At 33.9% G+C, this 25,803-nt stretch overlaps 1 protein-coding gene across 1 annotated transcript in view; it reads left to right on the plus strand.

Annotated features, from left to right (window-relative positions):
• DGKB (diacylglycerol kinase beta) overlaps positions 1 to 25,803 on the plus strand; it is a 680,640-nt gene that overhangs the window by 76,975 nt on the left and 577,862 nt on the right. Inside the window, exon 2 of the mRNA XM_081286832.1 lies at positions 3,348 to 3,601. Within this exon, the coding sequence (XP_081142958.1) occupies positions 3,532 to 3,601 (70 nt within the window). The 5' untranslated portion in view covers positions 3,348 to 3,531. The remainder of the gene's footprint in view (positions 1 to 3,347; positions 3,602 to 25,803) is intronic.

The raw sequence follows: 25,803 nt of genomic DNA on the forward strand, positions 1-25,803 counted from the left end.
TTGTATACATGTATTCTTCAGTGTGCCATAATGTTTACCAACTTTTATTTGAAGATTGGAATCATGACATACTGACCTGTGATAAGTTTGTAAATATTTATACTTAATGTGACTAACAATGCATCCAACCCAGAAGACTCTTTTACTTAGATCATGATTAATAACTTCTTCACAAGGTAAATGACTCCTTTCTTAATGATGAAGAATGTTTTAGCCAAGGTACAATAGGCCAAAGAATCTTCTTCAACTCCTACAACATAATTATTTTCTGCCACCAACTAGGCAAAGTGCCACATCTGTTGACTAGATGAGAAAGCCAGAATTAGACTGATTTCCAAAAGCCAGTAAAGTGGATCCCTTCTGGCACTCATTTTATATGCCTAAAGAAAACCTTCTGCAAGGAAACAGGAAATCTGTGAATGCACCATAGGGATTCTCAGTTGAATAGTGTTGCATTCTTTCTACCTATTTATGAAGAAGCAGAGACTATGAGAAAGTGCTGCCATCATTTTCATCACATTCGGAGGCATGAAGAATAGCGGTGCCTCTGGATTTGATATTATACCAGCAGCATGTCTCTTTTGACAAGCTTGGGATATATTGATTCCACTAGTTAAAATATTTGACTGGAAAACTATTCTCCATCTGCACTTCAGTTCATTTAAGTATATGAAACTCAAATTTAAAATCCTTAGATTTTAAATCTGGTGATTTAAAATCTGATGATTCAATTTATAATTTCATACTCATTCATTCCATCACTCCATCACTGTTTTATTTGTTTGGATATTATATTTTATAATCAATTATTTAACTTATATTATTTAATGAATAATGTATGTTGCCCCTAAAAAGTTAGGGGCAACATAAGTGATTTTGTGCCCCGATGGGATTGATTATCATTACTACTATAATTTATTAATTAACTTGTTGGTAAGTCATCAGGCCTCTGGAGTCACTTTAGTTTATGACCATTCAAGAATAACAAATGGAATATGAGAATTGGCCGGGTTAAAGAAAGGAGTGAGTTCAAGAAGCTAGTTAAGAAGCTATTTTAATAACAGAAGACAGAGAAAAAACTAAACTTAGATATTGACCTGTTTTCCAAAATGCAAGTTTGATCAGGTTTCTGACTTTATTTTTTTCTTTTCTGGTAGTCTTTTCATTCTTCCTTACTGCCTTCAGAATAATGCCCTGACTTCTTTACTAAGCATATTTTCAAAATCTGGTCTTTTGAGGGTTTCTCTAATGAATATGGCTCTGCTCCAAGAAAATTTTATTTAGAAAAACAGGATGTGGCCCAAATTTATTTTGCTGTTAATTGTTTGCCTACCCAGGTCTATCTTATTGGGCTTCACTATGCTAAGCCCCTGGCTTCCCTTCTCAATTTTATTTATTATTACCAATAACAAAAGAAACTACTAGATTTGTGAACATTTCTGGTAGGTAGCTAGAGGAAGACATAAAAATATTTAAAAAGACACTTCCTAACTTTTTATTCTAATGGAAACTTTCTGTATTGCCTCAACCAATATCTACTTACATGATTATTGGCCACTTTTCCGTGCACAGAACCTAGGTATAGTCATTTTGATAGATATATATTCACTGAATAAAACTAAGGCTTTGTTACCAAGGAAGCAAGGGAGACTGGATATTGAGGGGACTTCTAGCAGTCTCTGCCACACCTACTAGATTCCAGTCACTTAGTGTTAGTTACCTTACTTGTCAAGATAATATTTGAACATATGTATGGAGTACAGCATGGTATCTTGGTATATGTCTATATTTATTTATTTATTTTTATTTATTTTTGACTCCAGGGATTGGACCCAGCTGCCACATCCCCATCTCATATATATTTAGAAACAGATTCTCACTAAGTTGCTTAAGGCCTTGCTAAGTTGCTGGGGCTGGCTTTGAACTCACCATCCTCCTGGCTCAGCTTCCCAAGCCATTTGGATTACAGGTGTGCACCATCTCGCCTGGCCACATTTAATCCTTTATTAAAGAATATCACTAACTTCTGGAAAGGACAAGATAGCTGGAGATCCAGGCTCAGACAGGCAAAGGTATCCAATTATTTCTGTAATGAGTTCATTACAACTGCTTTCACCCTGTCCTTGAATCACTCTGCACTCCACATTTAAAGCCCCAGGAGACTGTAATGTGCCAAATGTGACTGAATCATCTGTCCCTCTTTGGATAGGGGAGGGCATAACAAGTCGTTTTATACCCAAACTGCGTGTAACTGAAGAGAAGCAAAATGTTAGGATTAAATCAGTGTGAAGAATGGAATCTGCAGAAAGAAACTGGGTGGATGACTCAAGAAATGTCCCTCACATGTCCCCATTTGTTTCAGTTTGCTTTGCAATTTATCTTCGGTTAACACAGTAAGATCACTCTTCTTTGTTCATTAAGTAACAAACTACCACCTTACAAAGCTGAGTACAGGAACCCTGAACAAATAAGACCGAAAAGAACAGTTTTAAATTTATTTTTACTCATTTATTTATTCTTGTTAAAAACAAGGTAATAAGGATGTGACTTTGGGGTCCTGGGATTGATACTGTAGAACAATAAAGAGATGGTAAGCAAAGGCAAGGCCCTAAAACCAAATGAGCCTTGTCTGAATAAACACTCTGACATTAGCTAATGTCACTGTATAAATAAGCCTTTCAGTGATGCAATTTCAGAACCTAAGCAATTTCTTCTAAATACTTCATTTTCTTTAAAGATTACAGTGCTAGTTGGGTTGATTGCTGAACAATTGATTATAGTCTCTGATAAAAAAGTTGAAACCAGATGGGTTTTCACTTTGTCTTTACAGATTTGCCAGTGAATCTAAGTCCATGACAATCTAGGTATTTATTTTAAAACATGATTCACACTAGAATCATCTACTATCATTAAGCAAGGCTTTCGAACATTTGGAATTTCTTTAATTTGGCAAATGTATTGCGATTTTTAAAACTAAAGTTATTATCTTCATTTGATAGCTAGAAAAATCCCAGAGTTTACTTGCATCATGGCAAATGTATATGTTATAGCTGAACTCCATTCCAAATAATTGCTGGAAATCTAGTAAATTAGCAATCGTATATTTAGGAGGTGATAATGCTTATTTTGACTCCTTTAGATTTTGTTTTAATTTCATTCATGTAAGTGATTAGGAAATATGTATTAAAATGCCATTAAAGAATGAAAAAGCAATTAAAGGTTATTCGAAATAACTTTAAAATATATGATTTCAAAATTGACAATCCTTACTATTTTATAACTTGCTACCTTTTTTTCCTTGGGGCAATAATGCTAATCTTTTGATTTTTATGTTTTTCTTTTCTCAGTGCTTGAACACATTATTGAAACTACAAACATCTACAGAAGTTTCATGTGGACAGATTGTGTGTTTTGAAAGCTTCATATATTTCATCATGAAACATGCCACTTGGGATCTTTGAAGCATAGAGTTCTGCCCAACACCTGAATAAAGAATCCCTTTCCTGGTATGAAAGAGAACTTATCTCCACCATGACAAATCAGGAAAAATGGGCCCACCTCAGCCCCTCAGAATTTTCCCAACTTCAGAAATATGCTGAGTGTAAGTATTCACATTGATAATATGACTTCATGGCTCTTTTGTTAAAAAGGTATCATTCATTTATAAGAAAAGATCATAGATACTGTATATCAGAAATATGTACAGGTGCAGATCTGTCTTGTGTTCACAAGTAGGCTGACTCATGACTACCTTTTTGGCATGAGAAAAAGGAAAAGATAAATATCAAATCTAGAAGTAAAAAAAAAAAAAAACAGGCTCTGTGACTCAAAACTAAGCTTGGGGAACACTACACCTGTAGTAGAAGCAAAACAAAGACACACTGCAGAATGGAAACTGGTGATACTATAGTAGGAAAGTAGAGCACCGACAGGAACACAAAGACAGCAATGAGAAGGAAAAGGCAGTAATGGCTTGAGTCCCTATGGCCTGACTCATCTTTTCTTTTTGTTAACCTATCACTTCAAAAGGACTGGAAGTAGGGAATCATAGAGACATTAGAGCATTACAGTGAGAGACTGCAAAGACAGAGAACTTGTCAAGACCTTAAGCCAACTGGTCATTGTGTGTATTAGTAAAAATGATAGGACATGATAATTCAATGCATAAAATGGTATTTTAACATGTTTTTTTAAATGTATGGGCAGTATGATTTTATTTATAAGAACTTTGTGTTTACTATAGATTTTCAGGAATACATCTTTCTTCCGAAAGCAAAATTAGGCCTTAAATATGAACAGCAGTTGGGTCAAGGTACTAAAGAGAGAAAAGAAGCAAATAATAAATAGGAAATAATAAAAGGCTGGGAGGATAAGTAGAAAAAATAAGGCATAGAAGATGTAATTGCAATGTGGAGAGTGGAGGGAATAACATTGTAATTGTCAGAATAAAAAAATGGAAAAAAGAACCAGTAGCACACCGCAGTAAAAGAGGCAAAAATCGAAGCATCTGGTGCTACTTATGCAGAGAGATGGTGTGGCATATAGGAGATGAGCATTATGAATGAGTTGAATAATATGAAGGCAAAGAAGAGGAAAAGGTTAAATGCAAGAGAGGAATTTAGAACATAAAAAAGTAAATGTGATGAAAGTAGTGAATACTATCCCGTTTACAGGGTACATATTATACTCCTGGAATAATGCTAAGTACTCCATATTCTGAAAAGGCCAGTTTCAAAGGTATGCTAGAACCTTTTTAATGAGAGGACTGAGTTACACTGAGTGACATTAAGAATGTTGCTGGATGTTTGCAAGGAAGTTCCAAATCCACTTTCTTAGTAAATTACAAGTTTACTTTCTTAGTAAATAATTATAAGAATGTAACTAGTACCATGTTTGGGGGTTCAAACATTTTGACAACAAACTATGATCTTCATTCTCAAAACTTTAGGAAGCACAATTCATTTGTTTATCATAAAAGGAGGAATTAGCCTAGAATAGCAAAATTTTTGTTTCTTGCCTGTATTCTTATATTCAGTACTTCTTAAATTGACCCCAAAATGATCTACCTATGATTTATAATTATCATATGCCCTTTGGTACTGTTTATATTCAATCATTAAGTAAATATTTCTGAGCATCTTCTTTAGGGATAGCATTCTTCCTGGTGCTGCAAGAGATGCAAATATGAACAGATAAATGTACCCTCCCCTGAGGAATTTACAGTTTATTAAAGGCCCAAAACTAATGCATAATAATTTTCCATTTGGGTAGGATATTTTAAGTGCCACAAGCAAAGTCTACGGTTCTGTGGTGCTTTGGATTTCACTCAGAGGTGGGAAAGAATAGGAAAGTCTTTGTGGAAAAAGTCAGATTTTTAAAGTAACTTAAAAATTTGGTTTAAGGTGAAAGACAAAGCAAATGGTAGGGAAAAAAAGAAAAGTTGACCATACTTTTGAGGAAGGGTGATAAGTCACATCACAAATTGAAGTTAAGTGGAGTTAAGGTCATAAAAATGAATCAAAATGCATAAGACTAAACTAGAATCAGGCAGTGAAGTATCATTGTAGGGTTATAAATGCTAGAGTGACGGGAATACTAGTATACTTCAAGAAGTTTAATTTTGCGACTGAGAAAATGTTTTGGGGTTTGGTTTGTCAATTTTTTGTTATTAAAACAAATAGCTGAGGTAATAAGTTTATAAGAAGAAGGGTTTATTTTGGCTCACATCTTGGGAGGTTTCAATGCACAGTGGATTCCCCCATTACTTTCGGCCCTGTTCGAGGCAGCAAGTCATGGTGAGGAGTACATGGCAGAGCAAAGTCATTCACCTGATGGCTGGGAAGTTAAAAAGAAAAGATGAAGGGGCTAGGGGGTCTCATTACCCATTCAAGGGCATGCTCTCCAGTGACCACAAAACCTCCCATTAATTCCCACCTCTTAAAATTTCTACCAACTAGAAATAGTGCCCAGTTAATGACTAAGCTTTATACTCATGACCTTTGGGAAATACTTAGCATCCAAACTTGAGTAATACTAATGGAAAGAGACTAGAGTTGGACCAGTTAGCCAGCTCTTGGTGTAGACTAATGTGGATTATGAAAGATGATTAGAAAATTAGTGATTCAGATATTGTAACATTGAAACTAGCAGAGAAGAGATTGGGAAATGATCAAATATGAGAAATGAGGAGGAGAGAGAGAGCGAAAAGTCTAATTTAGGTACAGATTTGACTTGGAGGATGGGGGATTATGGTGATAAGATCCTTTAAGTAAAGAAACATTGAGTTGGGTTTTAATTATGATAAACTTGACTGTATTTTTAAAGTATATTCTCTAGTGTTTGGGTACTCTTAAGAAAAATGCCTATGGAAGTATTAATATAAAATAGGCACATTATTGCATCTGTAATTACTCTTTATCAGATACAAAAACTCCACTTGAATTGATAAGCAGAGGGACATTTCTTCTGAAGTATTAAATATAAGCAGCCAACTGTATTTTATTATTTAAGGAATATGGGGGTGTAGTTTGGCTTACAGTGTGTTGTATTCCAATGAACCCATTGTTAGTTGAAGACATGGCAACTTAAAAACAAACTCAATACTCCTAACCTACTGAACATTATATTTTTGTAACACAGTATGCAGTAGAATATATGGCTTTTTTATCTTTGTGATCACATGGCTGTTTGGAGCTATAGCTCACTGCCACTCTCCAGCATTGCCAGAGATTATTATACCACCTATTGTTAGCCAGGGATAAGATCAAAATTCAGATTTTGAGGTAGGGCTTTTCCTGAGTTTGTGTCACTTTTTCACCATCAACATGAAGTAAAAAAAAAAAAAAATGTTTAAGTCTAACCATTATATGCAGAGGACCATCTTTATATGGAAGAATGCTTGAATTAACCAATTTGTGGAAATGCTCAAATGGGGTGATAAACATTTTTATAAATGTAAAAATTGCAATGAACTGAGACTAAGTTTAGTAAATATTCAGTGAACTGGTAATAAAAAGTGACACAGTGAGGGAAAGCACATTATTAGAATGGATTTCATGAGAAGGCTTATTACATACATATTAACTGAGAATTAAAAAAAAAATAGTTCCAGTTCCACGAACATTGCATTTACTTCCCTTTTTAAATAGTCAACATGACATGAGATGTGCTAGACTTTTTTTCTCCCAAGAAGTTTTCCATATAATTCAAAAAGCAAAGTATATCAAACAACTAGAATGTCTGCTTGTGTAATAAATTGCCATAGCCAAAAAATAACTGGAAACAAACTTATAATCTGATAATCCTAAATTTAGTGGACATTCCATACTGTTTTCTGCATGCGATCAGCTATTAGGGGTATTTAAGGATCAGATTTTTCATGTTGTAATGCAATGTTGGCAAAATTAAATTCCTGTATATTCTATTAGAAAAGTGGTATATTAGATTTACTTTTATTTTGTTTTTTTCAATAAGAATTTTTTTATATGTTTAAATGACTAAACCTTTTTTAAATGTTATGGATTTAAAACTATGTTTGAAACACACTAAGATTACTCATGTTGTGTATTAAATAAGTGTTTTTATGGTTGGTTGGTTGGTTTTGGATGGAGAAGGCTTTGGAACTGATGGGCAAAATAATTGAGATCGTAGAAAAGCCAAAAATTTAATGGTGAACCTAGAGGATACCATGAAGGTCATTTCCACAAGTTACTTATCTGATTTGGGATTCTCACTGCCATCACTGCAATATATCCCATTTTTCTGACTTCTAGGCTGTTCATAAAATTAATTGGAGATAAAGAAAGGGCAAAGCTTGTCCAGCATTCCTGGATAGGCAGCTAGCACATCAGGCAGCTCATGTTAAAAATCCTGGTCTCACTCTACCTTAGATAGTTTTTGGCAAGTGTCTTAACATTTTCTGTACCAGTTTTAAGTATTAAATTGTATGAATTTTATATGTGAAGTAAGGTGGGCAGTGCTTGGCAAATTCTTAGTGATATAACTATTTAACGGAGGGTGAATGAATGTATTATCTTGTTGTTGATCAAATAGAAAAGGGCTTCATTTTGGAACATGAAGAATTGGTATCTTTTCTTTTTTCCATGCTACAAGCCTAAATTCTGTTCACAAGGTAGAAGCTTCTGGTGCTATTGGCAGCCTTTGTTCTATGTTGTCCCCACAAAGGCTGCAGGCAGCTAATGCAGAGCCTGCTGTGGCTGCCTGCAGCACGCTGTGACCATGCTCCAGTTTGGGATTTCAGGCTGAGTCACTCCATGGGAAGCATTTCCATTGATATGTGGGAGGGGAGTATAATTCTCATCTCTACTTTTTATATAAAGTCATCCAAATTGCTGTTATGAGATAGAAAGCTCTCACTCCTGCAGGGTGGAAAATTGAGCTGATCTCATTATTGGTCTGTCAGTGCTTCCTGCTGTGGTTTTGTAGCTCAGCAAAGGGTTAAGAAACTCAATGTTTCATAGATAACAATACCTTCCCTGTAAAACCTACATGATATGTTCAAGTGAGTCATTATCTGCCCACATATTGTCACTTTGGATTAGCTTTTTGTTTGCATGCTATATGGCATATAAATTATTTTTGAAAAATACTGCTATTAGGGTGGGAACATTTCTAAACTTTTATAAATTGTATGCTATTTATAGCACCCAGGGCCTCACGCATACTAGGCATGTACTGTACAACTGAGCTACATCCCAAAACCTTCTTTAAATTTTATCTTGAGATGGTCTGATATGTTGAACTATGGACCAATATGCCTAAATGTTTAGATGTCAAATTTCTTGCAATAGAGAAGGCATTCAGCATGACTTAGTGGAAAAAACACCATCTGTGCAGGCAAACTAATATTTAATGGTATTGGATTCGAGTCTTTCCTTCTACGTATTTATTGGGATAAGCTTGAGTATGTTACATAAACTACCTAGGCCTCAGCTGTGTCACCTAGGCAAAGTTGATTCCACCTCAAAATGTTCTTTAATATAAGATTTAATGAGATAGTCCCAATTATCTTTGTAAAGATTCATAGTGCCCTACAATAAACAACCTACAAATATTACCTCACTCTACCCTCACAATAATCCTGGAAGGGAGGCAAGCATACTCTCTGAGGATTGAATGTTTCTGGCGGATTATCTGACATAGATTCTTGACATTGTAAGTGACAACAAAATACAAAGCTGTAACAATTTATTTGTGTGATGAATATTGTTATGTCAATAAATTGGCTATTCATCATTTTTCCAAAATAGGGAAAGCTAGAACTGGGATTAAGATCCTAATATCTCCATTATCCAAAGTCATCTTCTAGAGGGTTTTTGCATACAATACAAAAAAGCACAGCTGCTAACTAAAATCTTGGTCCAAATGTGTATTTGTGATCTTCCTCTCTGGTATATTGAGCTGGGCCCTATGTAAACAAAAATGACATTCTGCCTGATATACAGACAGATTTTACCATTCTTCCCACATTCATTCCTTCTGTCCCTGAAGTCTCCATCATTCTTCCTTTACTAACCATATGCTAGAGAAAAAAGAAATAAAAGAAAATCATGAAGAAATTGTAATAAAGGCATAGTACTTTTCTATTTTCAGAACTTTATTCTTCTCCTTAAGGAAGTCTTCCATCCAGCATTAGGATCTAACTGTGTCTTTGAGATTTGATTTTTGCTTGATTCCTACAAGATGGGATAAGGAGAGGGGAGAAGAGACTTGAACTCCTACCATGTATGTATTTATTCATTGTTAAGCAAATTCAGATCATGTGCTAGCCCTCTTCCCAATTTATCATGCTGAGATTAGCTTTTACTTCTCTCTCATGCCCTGTGTTAGATTGGCTCTATTTTGGGAGGCCAAGCCACTTATTGATAATTACTCTCTTTGTACAAGACAAAAGGATAAATGGCATAGGGCCATTTAGCATAGCATCTGAGAACACATAATTTGGTGTCAGATAAAACTGATTTTGAAGCCTACTGCTGTGATGTATACCTTAGTTTCTTCATAGAATCATGCTAATGATTAAATGTGAAAATGTTTGTTAAGGTGTTTTGAATTCAATATTTTTACTATGATTAGGGTCATGATAGTGGTGGCTGAGATAGTTTAATATTAGAGGACCTTCCATTACTCTGATTTAGGTCTACTCAAGTATACTACCAATTTGAAATATCTTGACTTACCTAAAATGTCTTGACTTTGCCCTAATACTTGATCTGAAATGTGAATCAGCAGCCCATTTTTGATGTGTGTTTCTCATTTCTGACCCTGTTTCTTCTGATTCACATTGATTAACTCAGCAGTTCTTGGCTTTGGCCCAGATTGTATTTCTGGAATGTATGTTGGCTGCATAATCTCTTCTGCCTCATATCTGGCTCTGTTTTCTATTTGTTGAACTGCTTCAAACTGAATTTCCTTTTGGTTTGCTTTCCTGTTGTCCATATGTCTTAAATCTTTCAATTCCTAATTCTTGAAATAGTAAAAGATAGTAATAATTATGAATGTTTAAATTCCTGTTATTTTATGACCCCCAAACATATAATTTTGGTAAGTATTAAACATTTATTACTTTAAAATTTTCAGAATCTTTATATTTAGATTTGTGATTAAATGAACCTCAATAATGAAGTTATGACTTCAATGGAGTATTGGTTGGGTCAAGCCAATTTATGATATCATTAAAATATTCACAAAATCTCAGTGGCTTACCAAAGCAGAAGTTTATTTCTTATATTTTTATCTGAGTTAGCAAATGGTTCAATCTCACATTGTCCTCAATTTTGTCCTGGGCAGATGGAGCATCCATCAACTTTAGAAATTGACAATTGTAGGGGGGGGGGGAAGAGAGAGAGAGGGAGAGGAAGGGAGAGGGAGAGAAGCTTGTGAATTGAGTGCTGGTAGAAATAGGAACACTTTTTTTTGGTCTAAGATTTCATATGACCACATTTAACTTCTAGGAAGTAGGAAAGTATATTCCTTCCATCTTCCCAGTGTTAGAAGTACTGCAATATTTCATGAAAATTACTAATATGATCAGTATTATAGGAGTAAAATATAGACTATCGTTTACTTTGGAACATTATGCCAATCATTGTAAACTCTTCTAGGCTTCCATTTCTTCACAGGTATAATGAGGATAATTATGCCTCTTCATAAATGATAATTTTTATTAATTAGCAATAATATTATAAAAAATACAACAAAAATTGTTGAGGCTTATGTATCTGAATTACATAAATCATCATTAATTCATTGTAGATGAAAAGTGGTTATTCACTAGAAATTTCCTTAGTTGCTATCATCTACATTATTGTAAGAAGTGACACAAGAAAAAAATAACAAAAAGCCCAAAGCAAATGAGTATGCAGGCTACAGGAATTTAAACTTCCCCCTTTATTATTCTTTAAGCCAACAGTATTTAGTGCCTTTAACTCTTAGGCATTATGCTTGGCTCTGATAATGTAGAAATGAGTAGTGAGATACTTTTAATCCACGAGCTTACTAAAGTCTATACAGAAAAATAGTGGCAAATGATGATAAAGCAATAAAATGGATTAGTAGTATGTTAATCATATGTAATATTTCTTAGAAAGCTTTTATCTCTGCTTCATGTGAATAAAAGTTAATAGGGGAATTTCAATTTTGATTGAAAGCATTGCAAAGAGGTAAGAGGATGTCCAAGCAGATATTAGAAAATGTGCAGAGGCATGGAAGAATATTACACATTAGGAAAGAATTGAAGTACATATTGGTATATACACATATTTTGGTATGAGCATCTGTGTGTGAACATGGGTGTGTGTGTGTAAGTGCTGAAGATTTCAGCAAGAGTCACAAAAGGTGAGTCCATGTATGCCTTTGATAATATATTGTCTATTAACATTTGGAGACATTGAGGATATTAATTTTGGAAATGGTGAAATTATAAAATATGGATTTCAGAAGAACTTTAATATATAGTATCTTGATGTGTGTTAAACATCAAATAGTAAAATACTTTATTAGTACAGCTTAATGAGTACACAGGATTGCATGGAAGTTAAGGCATTGTTAATACACAAGTAGGCATGTATTAGAGCATCTGCAGGGAAATGAACTGAATGCAAGCATCAGTTAAGAAGGGTAGGGTATTTCATCTTGGAGAACTTAAGTCAATGTGGTCCATTCAATCCAGGAAAATAATACAAACAGGACAGGTTTAGATAGAAACTGTGTTTTGATTTTGGACAATCAAACTTTCTGACTTAAACATTCAGATCCAGATGTACAGTTCTAGATAGAGCTCAGGAAAGAAATTTGAGCCATAGATGTGGAAGGGGTGTTTCTTTGCATTGTGACTGGTTATCAAATCATGGCCATAGATGAGATGTCCAGAGAAAGCAGACTCAGGAGAGAAGGAAGGAGAGAGAGTTCTAGGGAACATTGTATTTGTAAGACAGGGGAAAGGGGAGAGATGCATGAAAACAACTAAAAAATTACTATTAATAAAAGAAAGGAAGGTATAAATGAGTGAATGATATTCCCCATCTAAAGAAGAGAATTGTTTTCATAAGTGAGGTCTAAATTAGGATAATAACCAAGATGCATACAGTCTTGAACATTTAGTGTATTTACACTTGTAATCCCAGTGACTTGGGAGGCTGAGACAGGAAGATCACAAGTTTGAGGCCAGCCTTGGCAACTTTGTGGGACCCTCAGCAACTGAGTGAGACCTGTCTCAAAATAAAAAATTAAAAGGACTGGAAATGTATGTCAGTGGTACAGTGCCCCTTGGGTTCAATCCCCAGTAACAAAAGAGAGCAAAAGAAAAACAAACAATATATTTGGTGGGATGAATGGAAAAGAAAAATGACAGGAGAGTGTTTTTATAGGATCCTGATTATAAAAAGATTAAGGAAAGATCATAAGTAAAGTAAGGGTAATTGAGTGACTTTATTCTTCCATATAAGTGAGAAATTCATAGGGGGGAAAAAGGGCACAATAGGAATGGAAGTTCATATATAAACTGAGTAATTGGTGAAAGAAGTTTGCAAACCGATGGCCAAATCTAGATTTTTGTTTTGGGTTTAATTTATTTTTGTCTTTTGTCTCTACTATTTATTTTCCTAACACATTAGTGTTAGCCTTAAGCAAGTTACATAACCCTTCCAAACTTTAATTTGCTGAACTGTGTGATTAAGAAAATAATGAAGACTATCTCAAATATTTTTCTAAGGCTCAAAATATCATGTGTATAAATGCTTTGTAAACAGCAAGCCACCATATGTAAGTTAATTATCACTTTTGTTGTTACCATTAGACTGTTCTGAGTTTTCTTTCTACTCTCTTTACTGTTTCTGTAGTTCAGTATCTCTTCTTTTCCCAAACACATATTTCTATTTCTATTTTTATTATTTACTGAATTTTGCATTTTAGTTCTATGAGACTATGTGAGAAATGCACTCCTGCTCAAAGCAGCCCAGTTTTTTTTTAATTTTTAATTTAAAACAAAATTTAGAACAGTTTATATTCAAATCCTGCAATCTCTTTAAAGCTTTGTTTAAGCATTTTAGGGAGCAATTATTATTTTTTATACCCCAAACTGTATTTTATAAGTGAGAATATGGCCGATATTATGGTGGACCTGAGACTTTTTGTCTCTGTACAAAGTAATAAGGTAGCCCACTGCAGATGTCTGCATGCTGGAGACATGGGCCTTCTGGGTTAGAGACAAAGAACTTCGTTAATCATGTCAAATAAAGAAAGTAGCTTTTACCTCCTGTTGGGTGTGGTTCCCTCTCTTCATTTCTTGTTGAGAATTATAAAAAATGCCAAGTGACATTCATACAAGCAGTGAGTTGTGTCACAGGAAGAGATCCCCATGTTTAGAGAACTGGGTATTTTATAATGGACAGTAAACAAATCTGCTCTTTGCTCAAGAGGGAGTCATAATCTGTCTCCCATGGTTGTTTACTATAAAAACATCCTTGAAATAATAGTCTGTAAGAAAGGCACTTAATGCTTCTGCTGCAACAGAAACAAAAGAAACCCTGAGAATTGTCTTCAAACAAATATAAGCATATATTAGCCATTAATACTATAGTCAGTGTACAGAGGGTGACTAAGTATACATATTTTCCCATCAGGCTGCCTCCCAATATCTGCAAAGGTGTTCCTGAGTCTTGGCATTTAAATCTCTTTGACTTGGTCTCTGATCTCCCATCTTTTCCTTTGCCCTACTCCAAAATTCTCAAACCCACTCCAATTATACCCTAAAATTCAATGTAGGAAATGTACTCCTTTTTCTATATTCATCCAGGAAGTATGAAGGAGAATTTAGGTTCTGGTTTTTTAGAGCCTCCCCATGAAAAAGAGACTTAATTCATTCATTTTATTTAAATAAAGATGTCCTGACACACAAGCATATCCTCTCTCTCTCTCTCTCACTCACACACACACGCACACACACACACACACACACCTCATATGCATACACACCTTTTTCTTGCAAGTATCAGTCACCATTAACTGATTTTTTTCAGTGCTTTATTATAGAACACAGAAAAGAAGGGTTTCAGAGAACAGGACAAATATCCTCAATCTTACCACTATGTCCCCTTTTGTAAAATGCTTTGAGAACTCCTTTCAAGTGAGTGAAGGTCCAGAATGGTATTTAACTTCTGTTATCATAAATACCTTGGCAGCAAAGTATGTTATTATTTGAATTTTTGTAACCACCTAATGATGAATGAATTCCAGATTTTCGTCTCAGTTTCTTCCAGATTGCAAAAAATCCACTGGCCTTTATAATCAACCTCAAAACTAGGATTAGTGGAAAAAACAAAGGTTTCACATTTAAAAATCAAGAAATGCTGGCCACTGAATTTTTTCCATGGACAAGGGAGTCTCCCAGATGTTTATGCAATTCCATTAAATATTCATGGCTTATTGTTTCCCTATAGATATTAGAGATTTGTTCTTGGTCCACATGTACCACTTCTTTGATTTCATTCTCTTCTGCAGTTTCAGGAGCTCCTTAGTACTCCTGCCCATGTACACATCAATTTCTGTGGTCACAGAACTGAAAGATATGTCAACAGTTACTGAAGAGAGAGAGACTAAATGGTAATAGTTGTCTGAGACTTTGTCCTGAATCATCTTCATCTTTTGTGCAAACATTTTGGACTATTTGCACTTTTCTCAGAGACTCACCAGATAGGAACTCCAATAAGACCCTATTATCAGCAGCCCTGCCAAATCCAATACTATGACATTTTGTCCACTTCTAGGAAAGAATCCTTTGGAAACATAATCTACCAGCTTGTGCCACAGTTCCCCCCAACCCCAAGTCTGTGCTCTAACAGAAGATGGGATGTCCTTTTGGGGAATCATATGAATTTGCCTAGGATACTCTCCCTATCCATAAAGGTGAAGATTCTAGAAATTATCATTCCAACCATCCATGACATCTACCATCTCAGCTTTCAATCACATTTTCTGTGATGACATATCATTCATGCCTCTTGAACTATTTCTATTTTTTCCTAGTTTTCCTTAACCTCTGACTTCTCTTCTTGCTTCTCTCTAAATTAATTAAAATCACAAGGATGCTAGACATCTTAGGGAGATTGATGTTGGCTGGCAGAGATTGGCACTGGGTCATATATTGCTCCTACCAGCTCTTGATTGTCAACTAACTGTTTATGCTAAATTGTCCTCTCTTGTGTCCACTGTAAAAATGTCACAGTATATCACAAAATTACATACATTCTATGTTCTCTTAATTAGGTGGTCAGGGGCTTATATATGCTTCATGGCATTCTCTAGCATGTTGAATATTTGCTTTCTGAACTGTAAACTCCACAGACTCAGTATAACAGAGATACTGCCACTTTCTCCAAGATTCTCCATTTTCCACCTCAAAGCTGACATTTGAACTGCTATTATTTCACAGATATGTCAGAGTCCATATTTCCATTATAATTATGGCTTGTTCACATTTTTGTTCCCCAGATCATTCTTGATAGTCTCACTATATATTTTTGAGATTTCAACACCTGGTGACATGGAGCAGAAATCATGCTACTTATCCCTCAGTGTTCACAAAGAGCAGAGCCTACATGTGGATGACTTAAATGTGACATAGGCTCCTGTAGCTCTACCACACCCTTCATGGACATTTCTTCTCCATAAAGAATCCTCAAATTTCTTTGTGACCATTGAATATTAAATACTGGATAAGTTATGTGACACCATATGACTTTACCCAATGCTTTCTGCAGGAAATTTATTAGAGGGACATTCTAACACACATTAGTAAAACTTGATTCTGACTTTGGAGTAGAAACATTTTCAGTGTTTAAGTTCCTTCAGCAAGTTTACCATTGGAGTTCTAATTGTTCCCATATTGTTGGTATTCTGCACATCTCTGTCATCAGTGTAAATGCCAAAGTAGAGTTTTCTGGGACTATCTATGGTATGCATAGATTTAGGTGGGGCCTTTCCTCAGGTCAGAAATCATTGAAAATGTTTTCTCCAACTTCTTTCATGCTATTTATTACTCTACACAATTTTTAAAGGGAGTCCAGGTCCAGGCTCTGTTCCACAAAGACTGTAATACTATGAGTAGTTGATCAAAAGCACATTTAGAGTACAAAGAATGGGGCATATCTAGAGTACAAAGAATGAAATAACCAGAGGTTATGAACAGAGGCTTCCATGGAGGAATATATTTCTGCTCATTTGTTTTCTGACCTTCTCTTGTTTCCCTTCCTGTTTCTTTTTGTAGTCATTTGCAACATCTTGGCTCCAACCTGCCTGAGCCTTGCAAAGTCAAAGCTGGCAAGACCATTATTTTGGTGTCCTGTGTAGTATGAATCGGCTATTTATTATTCATGGAATCATCCTATGTTAGCAAAAATGTTAGCAAAAGATAGTGCATTGAGTCTATTTTAGAATTTTCAGCCTAGTGCATTTTTAAGGGAAGCCAAATGGTTAATGCTGATTATTTATTAACACTCAGAGCATATCTTGGATGGCTTATAATGCTAATACTTATAAAAAGCTTATTGAGAGTGTATCATAGGTTACATTATTCTAAGTGTATATTCTTTAACTTTATTAACATAATAATCTCTAAGCAAGTCTGTAAGACCCTTAGTTATTATTGCCATAAAGATGAGGAAATTGAAGCCTAGAGAAGTTCAGTACTTTTCCTAAAGTCACAGACATAAATTTTATAACCATGTTTCAAATAAGGTGGATAATTTCCAGCATCCGTGCATTTAATCACTCTGCTATGCTAGATCTTGATGTGCTATTTTTGGGGTGATAGTTAACTAAAAACAAAGCATAAACCAGCCAAATTATTCCCAAACAGAAATGAGAATAGAAAGCAAGAAAAAGAAAAAAGGGATGAGGAAACCCCATTCTGCCATAAATTTTAATTATTTTTAAAAGATACAAATACTTGATACAAAAAAATAAGAAGACATAATATTAACTGTGATATTGCCTGGAATCCTCTGGGCTAAGAAAAGGGTAATTTTAAAAGTGTCTTGAATACATACTTTAGGGTAGACTTGAGAGAGTTCTCATAGATTTTGGAGTCAGTTGGAAAGCATCAAGAAGCTCATGAAATAACCAGAGGTTATAAACAGAGGCTTCCGTGGAGGAATATATTTCTCCTAGGCAGAATCCATTTCCAGGCTTCAGTGGGAAGAAGGATGGGAAGGTCAAGTAAGTTGTTGAAGCACTTAGAAACTCTTCTTACTTTTACTGCAAGTTTAACAATGCTAGTCTGTGCAAGGCCCTAAGCAATGTAGGCAGAAATCAAATAGGTTGCCTCAGGTAGCAGCAGGAAAAAGAAATGCTGAAGGTATGATCTAGTAAGTGGGCCAAAGGAAACTTGTAACATAAATGCAATGGACAAAGATGTCATGAATCAAAAAGGCTAAGGCACTTCCATATTTGTGTTCCTTCATCCTCCATTTATGGCATACCCTTAATGGGTATATTGCAGGCATAAGGATTCAGTTATGGCTTTTCTTTCAGTAGAGAGTAATTTTTAAGGAGAGAAGAAACAGCCTGGATTATTCATAGTGTGAACTTTAAAAATTGTATATTTGAAGAGCGGCAGCATCAATCCCGGAGCCCGTTGAACATTTTAGTTTGTCTGAAACAGTCCTGGTCTAGACAGTAGTTCATTCATGTAAGCCTGTTGGGTTCCAGGCATTGCATAGCACTTGGGAACACACACAGAACAACAGTGTTGAAAAGTGAGTGCTCTATGAAATCTCTGCTTACATAGGATGTAGGATGTGGTGTGTATGTGTGTGTGTGTGTGTGTGTGTGTGTATGCGTGTGTGTTTAAATTAGTTTGAGATATATATCTCCACTAAATTAGCTGTTCCTTTTGTGACTAGTCAATATAGAAAAAAATCATATTACTAAAAGAAAAAAATTCAGAGTGAATGATTTTTTATCAATGAAAATGGACCTCTAAATGATGTTTTATATGACTTCATGTGCTCTGATCCTGAATGGCAAAGACAGATCAACAATAATTTTTAAAAGGGTAAAGATAAATAAACCTAATATGTTGTCTACTCTCTGATAAAACTCCCTTGGTTGTTTCAAAGCAAATCATACACATAAATTCCTCCAAGTTGAGGATAATAAATAAATTTTGAGAATCTTCATCATTTTTAGCTATATGATATAAGGTAGCATTCTGAATTCTGATGAGGAATAAGATTATTTTGCTAATTTTATTCCACAAAATAGCTATATTTGATCTCACACTTTTTTTTCCCAATATGTCTTCCCTCTAGTATTTTTTCCTATTTCCCTCCCTCATGCTCTCCATTTTCTATCTTAATCAGAGAGTTGTGAGGAAAACAAAAGTATCCTATTTGTCAAAATCAAAAATTATTATATTTTCCAACATGGACCCTTATTTAACTTATCTATTAGTATTTTTTTAGGGAGCTAACATGGAACTTTACTTAATTTATCTATTAGTCTTTCTTTAGGGAGAGTAAAAATATCAATGAAAAGAAACAATATGAATCTGGAAGAAAAGCCATGGTAATGCAGGTTATGCCTTTCAGGTAATTTGTAAACTAGGAAGGAACAGGGAAAACATTTATGCTATCAGAGTATTATTGTTTTGGTTTTTATTTTGGCAATAGACGATTCTTTTGGGGTACTGAATTTTACACATTGTTTACCTTTTATTTTAGTGAAAATGATACTCATATTTTAATGCAGATGTTTATTTAAAATCCAATATTATGAAGCCTGGATAATCTGCTCTTTTAGTTCTCAGTTAAAACTAAAAACTTAAAATCATGGAGGTATTTGAAATTTTTCCTCCTAGTTAGATTTTATAGAAACTGTTTTTTGCTCCAAATATTAACTCTGTTACAGTAAATATAGCTTATGTTTGGTATAACATAGAGGTCAATTTTTAAAATTCAAAAAACACTTTTAATCTGCTGGCTTTAGGAATAAAATGTAGTAATTTGAAAGATCAGAAATAGGATTTTAGGAGAATCGATTAAAAATTACATTTTGTAGCTTATATACATATTTTAATATCTATTAATTTGGCAATTCCTTTGCCTATCTAATTTGGTTAAGTTTGTACTGAAATCTCACTGCTTTCTTAATTGTATTTTTTGAATAGGTTTTTTTTCACTTAATTTTCTTTTAATGTGAAAAGATATCTTGAATACTTATAATTATATGAAATGAGATAATTAAACATAAATTCCACTCTTAAATTTAAAATATATTATTTACAATAAAAATTGTTAACTTGGTTTAAATCCTTGGTGAATTCAGCTGAAAAAGGACTGCATCATCTAATTCTTCTTAAGGTATTAAGTAGAAAAATATTATACTTGAAGCCATTCCTGATTTCTGAGATATAAAAAAAAAAATTTCTTGAAATAGATCTTCATTATCAGTGGATTGAGTCTTTAAATTTGTGGCTTGTGCTTATTAGGATAGTTGAAGAAGCTAACACTTTCATCTCTTTGATCATTTATACTAATGCTTCCATGATCTCAGTAGCTTCCGTGTTCATCGATCTCTAGATGTTCCCCCTTTCACTAGCCTCTCACTGAATTAATTCTATTCACTTTCATTTTTATCAACCTGAAAATGTACTCTAGAATTGCTAGTCCTATGAAACTTGACTAGACCTATCTATTTACTCTTTCATTTACGTGACTGGCCGGCTTCTGCCAACAGCAATCCCAAAACCATCAATCCTAAGGTTGAAATGGTCAATATTCAGTTCTTATTTTACCTCAACTCTTCAAATTACTTATGTTATATAACTGATCATTTCTTCCTGAAATATTCATCTCTCCTCTTGCAGATCTGTTAATTTCCTATTTCTTAGCTCATTTCTGGATCATTCTCTTCAATCTCCCTTTTAAATTCTTCCTTCTCAACATGACCTCTAAATATTGGCTGGTTCCGGATTATTCTCCATTTTAAAATTTAACTTTAATTTCCTATATGATCATCTGTTCCAAGGCTTTAAATACCACATATGTGACAATAACTCCCAAATGTATATTTATAAATCAATCTTCTCTCAACTTCAGCTCTAAATATGCAGCCATCTAGCTGACATCTTCAATAAGACGGCTCACTGGAATTTTACATTTAACAATTCAAAAAATGAATTCTTGATTACCTTTCTTCTCCATCAAAAATAAAAAGTGAAATACAACTCTGTTCCTTCCTTTAGCTATTGCATTTTGAATTTATACTATCACCATTTTATAAATTTGGAAAAACCAAGTTATTTTTCTTAATAGATGTTCAACACATAAATTGTCTCAACATACAATCTGCCAACAGGTCAACTCTCTAAAATAATTCTAAGTTATGCTGTGCTTACTATAAACCCAGTTACCTCTATTTCTTTTCTGAACTACTGTAGCATCTTACTTCTTTGTCATCTTCTATCCCTGCCCCCTACCATGCCTCTCACCAACATATTTTTCTTAGAGAAGCCAGAAAAATCCTCAGAAGATATAATTCTAAATATGTTATTCTCCCTGCATGAAACCTTAAACTCAAATTGTATAAAAGTAAAATACAGTTTTCTTAACACTCCCTGTAAAAGTCACGTAGACAATCTCTGGCCAGTTTTCAAAGAAAACTGATAGGATTCTCTTTTGTTTACTATGACTAGCCCCACGGATCTTGTCACACTCTACTCCTTTCTTCTGTATTTTTTATTTTTTGTTCCAGGATGTTTCCTTTTCATCTTTCAGTTTTTATTGTAAATGCCAATCTCTGAGGACTCTCCTGCCTACTTGAAGTTTTTCCTCCCTGAATTATCCACCTCTATATGCTCTTTATTACCTTCATTCACCACAGCTAATGTGATGTAAATTTATGTATTTGTTTTTATCCTCCATTATACTTGAAGATAGTTTATTTATTCATGATTCTATATCCAACTGATGAATGGAACATTTGACACATAATGGACATTCAATAAATATGGATGAAATGAATCAATTACACTTAAGGTAAATAGGAAAAATAACTCTACTCTTCATTGAAAGGTTATATTGAAGATTAGATATGCTTTGATAGAAATTAAAGTTTTCTGACTTTAAATTTCCACTATTCCTAGTCATGGGTATGTTATTGACTTAGGTATGAATGGACAATTTTTGAAATACCTAAATAACTAGCTGACTATAGAAAAGTGTCCTAGAAATTCCTGGAATCTAATTGAGCACGTTCACAGAGAGGACAGACACCTCAACATACTTACTGCAAATACTTGAGTTGTTCCGAAGTAATGACTTTAAAATTTGAGATGAAAAATATTCATTCAATGCACTGCAATTTGTAGGACTAGGTCAATTTAAGTACAGAGCCACATTGTGCTTCAAACTTTTCCAATTTCTTTCTCTCAGTTGAATCTGTATGGTAATTTTGGGTTACAGTTTCTTACCTTAAATCCAACAGAAAGGTTATAGCAGAGAAAGAATACCATACTCCATAGCAATTCATATACTGCACTCAAACATTTTCTGACTACCCATCAATGATAGACAGTGCTTGTTGAGAGTATTTGCTGCTCTCTTGTACTTCTCTTGATTAAATTTGAAATGATTTTAATTTTTCATGAAGCTTGGCTAACATAAGACTTTAATTCACTGGAAACCATGATGGTAAAACATAATTTCCTGATTACGTGAGCAGTTTCAAGTGATTTGAAATGTTTAAAATACCCAATCTAAGGACATTTTTGCATGCATTAAAATGGACACTACTAACTGTCAAATCCAAGATCTCTTTAGGACTTTTAACATTTGACAAACTACATTATAAACTCCTTGTTGAAATGCACTATGGCATAATTTGTAAAGCAGTGAAACACTACTGTACCTCAATGTTTTATAAACAAGATTTATTAGTTTGGTTTGTTTTGTTTTTGTGAGGTACAGGAATTCGAACCAAGGCCTCATGCATGCTACACTCAGAATCCCCCAGCCCCCAAAGTAGGTGGGTTAAAAAAAAAAAAAACATGAATTTAATCTTGATGTGGAAGGTATTTTTACAGAGCCAGAATGTGTACTTTTTTATATAAAAGGTGACTGAGTCTATCTTAAAACCACAAACAATCATTAGATAAGTGAGGATTGAATATTTCAAGGTAATTCCTACACTGAACTGGCACCAGGCAATGTATTGAAAGAAAAAAAAATAGTACCTCTCTTCTCTATTTTCTTTTTCTTCACAAATATATTTTAACCCCCAAATATCCCAAAACATTACATGGAGTATATAGACAATGTGTGTTTTGAGGGTGGGGGTGGTAATGGCAATGATGTCCTATTTGAATGTTTATATCTATCTGAATCTCATTCTCTTTGGAATTTACATTTATTGATTATACCATCCATTTGATAATTAATTTAGTTTTATGTCTTAGTAGGTTTATTTTATATATATATATATATATATATATATATATATATATATACACATATATATAAAACAAGGAGTTTATGATATATATATATATATTTATATACCATATATAATAAACACACATCTCTCTATATAATATATATATACATCTCTATGTAAATACATCTCTATGTAGATATATTATTATATATTCATACATAATATGTATTTATATATTTAAATTATATAATATATATTTGTAGATGTATTTATATGTGTATATATGTGTACATATATATATATAAAGGCATATAGAGTAGAAATTAAGAATACATGGTTAGAATTGAACTGCATTGATTTGAATTTGCAACTTTGGATATGCTCTTTCATCTCTGTGTCTCAGTTTATTTGTAAAATGTGAATAATTATAATGGGAGCACAGTCCAGCAATTTATTACCACTCATTATTATTATTGCTCTATGAAATTATGTATTGTAAGTATGTATAATTTGAAGGCAAGGCCTCTGTGTACCATTTTCCCCCAGAACTATACACATGAGGTACTGATGTATTAAATGAATGAGAGATATTGGGCAAAAAAAAAATAGGTTATAAAAGAGAATGGACACTTGACATTTGGAGATTACAGAGTATAGATTGAAGAAAGCAGGAGACAGAGGAAGTAGGCAGAGAGGAAGTATAAAGGAGAAAGCAAACAGTCTAAAGTGTAGATACATTCAATTATTTAAATGAACAATTAAATATTTGCTACTTTATTTTCATTTTTAAATTGCAAAAATTTGATTACTTTTATAGTAATGTTTGATTTCGGGTCTTTGCACTTTCGTAAAATTCATCTTCTCTGATTTTTTCTTATCCCCTGAAAATATCACTCTCTCTAATATACAGATTTTGAGTATGCCATAATGTAAATATACTTTGTATTAGTCCTTTTTTTTTTTCGTTGCCAATAACACAATACCATAGAATGGGTAAGTTTTAACAGAAAGAGGTTTTGGTTTACAATTCTGGAGGTCCAAGAATGAGGGGCTGCTTCTGGTGATGACCTTCTTGCTGGCAATCCCTAGGTATCACCAGGCAAGAGACAGAGAGCATATGTGCAAAGTCTCTTCTGGTTTTTCTCCCTCTTCTTATAAAGCCAACAGTATTCAATCATGGGGATTCCACTATGATCATCTTTTCTACTCCTACTCGGCTCCTAAAAGCCTGGTCTCTAAACACTGGAGTTAATAGTTTCCACCTTCTCAGTCTCTAACAGTGGGGATTAAATTTCAATGCTGAAACTGCTGGGACATAATCAGATCACATCCAACCATGGCCATGTTTCAGCAGCAGTTAACATGCCATTGTTTGGATCATCATTCCCTTCTCTTCACCTGCAAGGATAAAATTCCATTTCACAAGTAAGAGATTTAGAATCTTGATTGATAAAATAATCTGACTGGAAGGGACTGTATTCTTTTTGTTTTCTAGACAGTCATTGTTCTCATCTGTTTGCCTTATATTGCAGCTATTTTATAATTCTATTCTTCACATCCACTTCTCAGAGCTTTTCCCAGTTTTCAGACACTGTGACTAACAGCAAGAGGCAGAAGGGAAAGGGTTACCACAGAAATTTAATGAGCTGTCTGTCCTTGCCACAGGAGTATAGCAAGTCACTGAACCTGGCTATTCATTGCCTTCTTTTTTATGTATGAGTGTTGTCATTCTCATCAACACCTACTGGTTCAAAATTCTAGAACTGAATGCATCAGAGGAGGCAGAGTTAAGTATTTGAATTAACGATGAATAGAAATTAGGCCTCCCCTGATTTATCCATTTTATTTATATTTCTGGAAAATAGCTTCAAACTTCTTTCAATAGTTACTTGTAGGAGGATTATACAATGGCCCAGTTTCCCTTGATATTTTTGAAACAAATGTGCTTAGCTGTTAAGGCCCCCCCTTCAGTGAGTGTATAGAAGTTTAAGACTCTTAAGAATTCATGTTCTAATCTTCTGGAACATTGGTATTATCACAGTTTCCCAGCAGAAGTCACGATTTATGTGCTCAAGGGAAAATCTGGAGTTTTTCCCAGTTGGTATCTGGGTTGTTCTCTCTTAGATTAGCACATAGTAGAGAAATTCAGAATTAGGCTTGGCAGATAAATGAGACACCTACTGTTTTTTTGTTGTTGTTACCAGAATTGATTTTCGGTATCAGCATCATACCATAATTTGTGTGCTTCTGCATGCACATGTGCGTTTGTGTTATTAAGTTTCATAATAAGTTATTAAAATATACTTCACCATGTAATATATCATTGTTATCAATATTTTTGGAGGAATATGTGAATAGACACTAAGTAGACAATTGGTTTTGACAATATAATCTAAATATTGTGTCACGTGTGTTTATTTTAAATTAAACACATGCGTTACCCTGGCAAGAATAAAAATGCTAATTAAAATACCTCTCTCAAATTTAAAAAAAATAATAATTTTCTGCAAAAGCAAAGATATTAAACATTTCAAAAGACAACAAAAATCCTTACAAATCAAAGTCCAATGTTTTTTAATTTTCTTAATTGAAAGATAATGAAGTTTCTCCTTGATTATGTTGTTACAGTTGGTCTCTTAACTTTAGATGTTTTTATTGCTATTTAGTTGTTTGACTTTTTAAAAATATGATAATACCTGGCTGGATTTCATCCTTCTCTTTTCAATTAAAACCAAATTTTGAGCTTGGACTTTTTGTAAATTAATTCTTATATCTTGTATTACTGGTCATAACTTGCAACATTTGTCAAAATTTGAGATATGTTCTTAGTGGGATGAAGAACATAAGGTATCA

This window comes from Spermophilus citellus (genome assembly GCF_964194105.1).
Source record: "Spermophilus citellus genome assembly, chromosome: 3".
Lineage (NCBI taxonomy): Eukaryota > Metazoa > Chordata > Mammalia > Rodentia > Sciuridae > Spermophilus > Spermophilus citellus.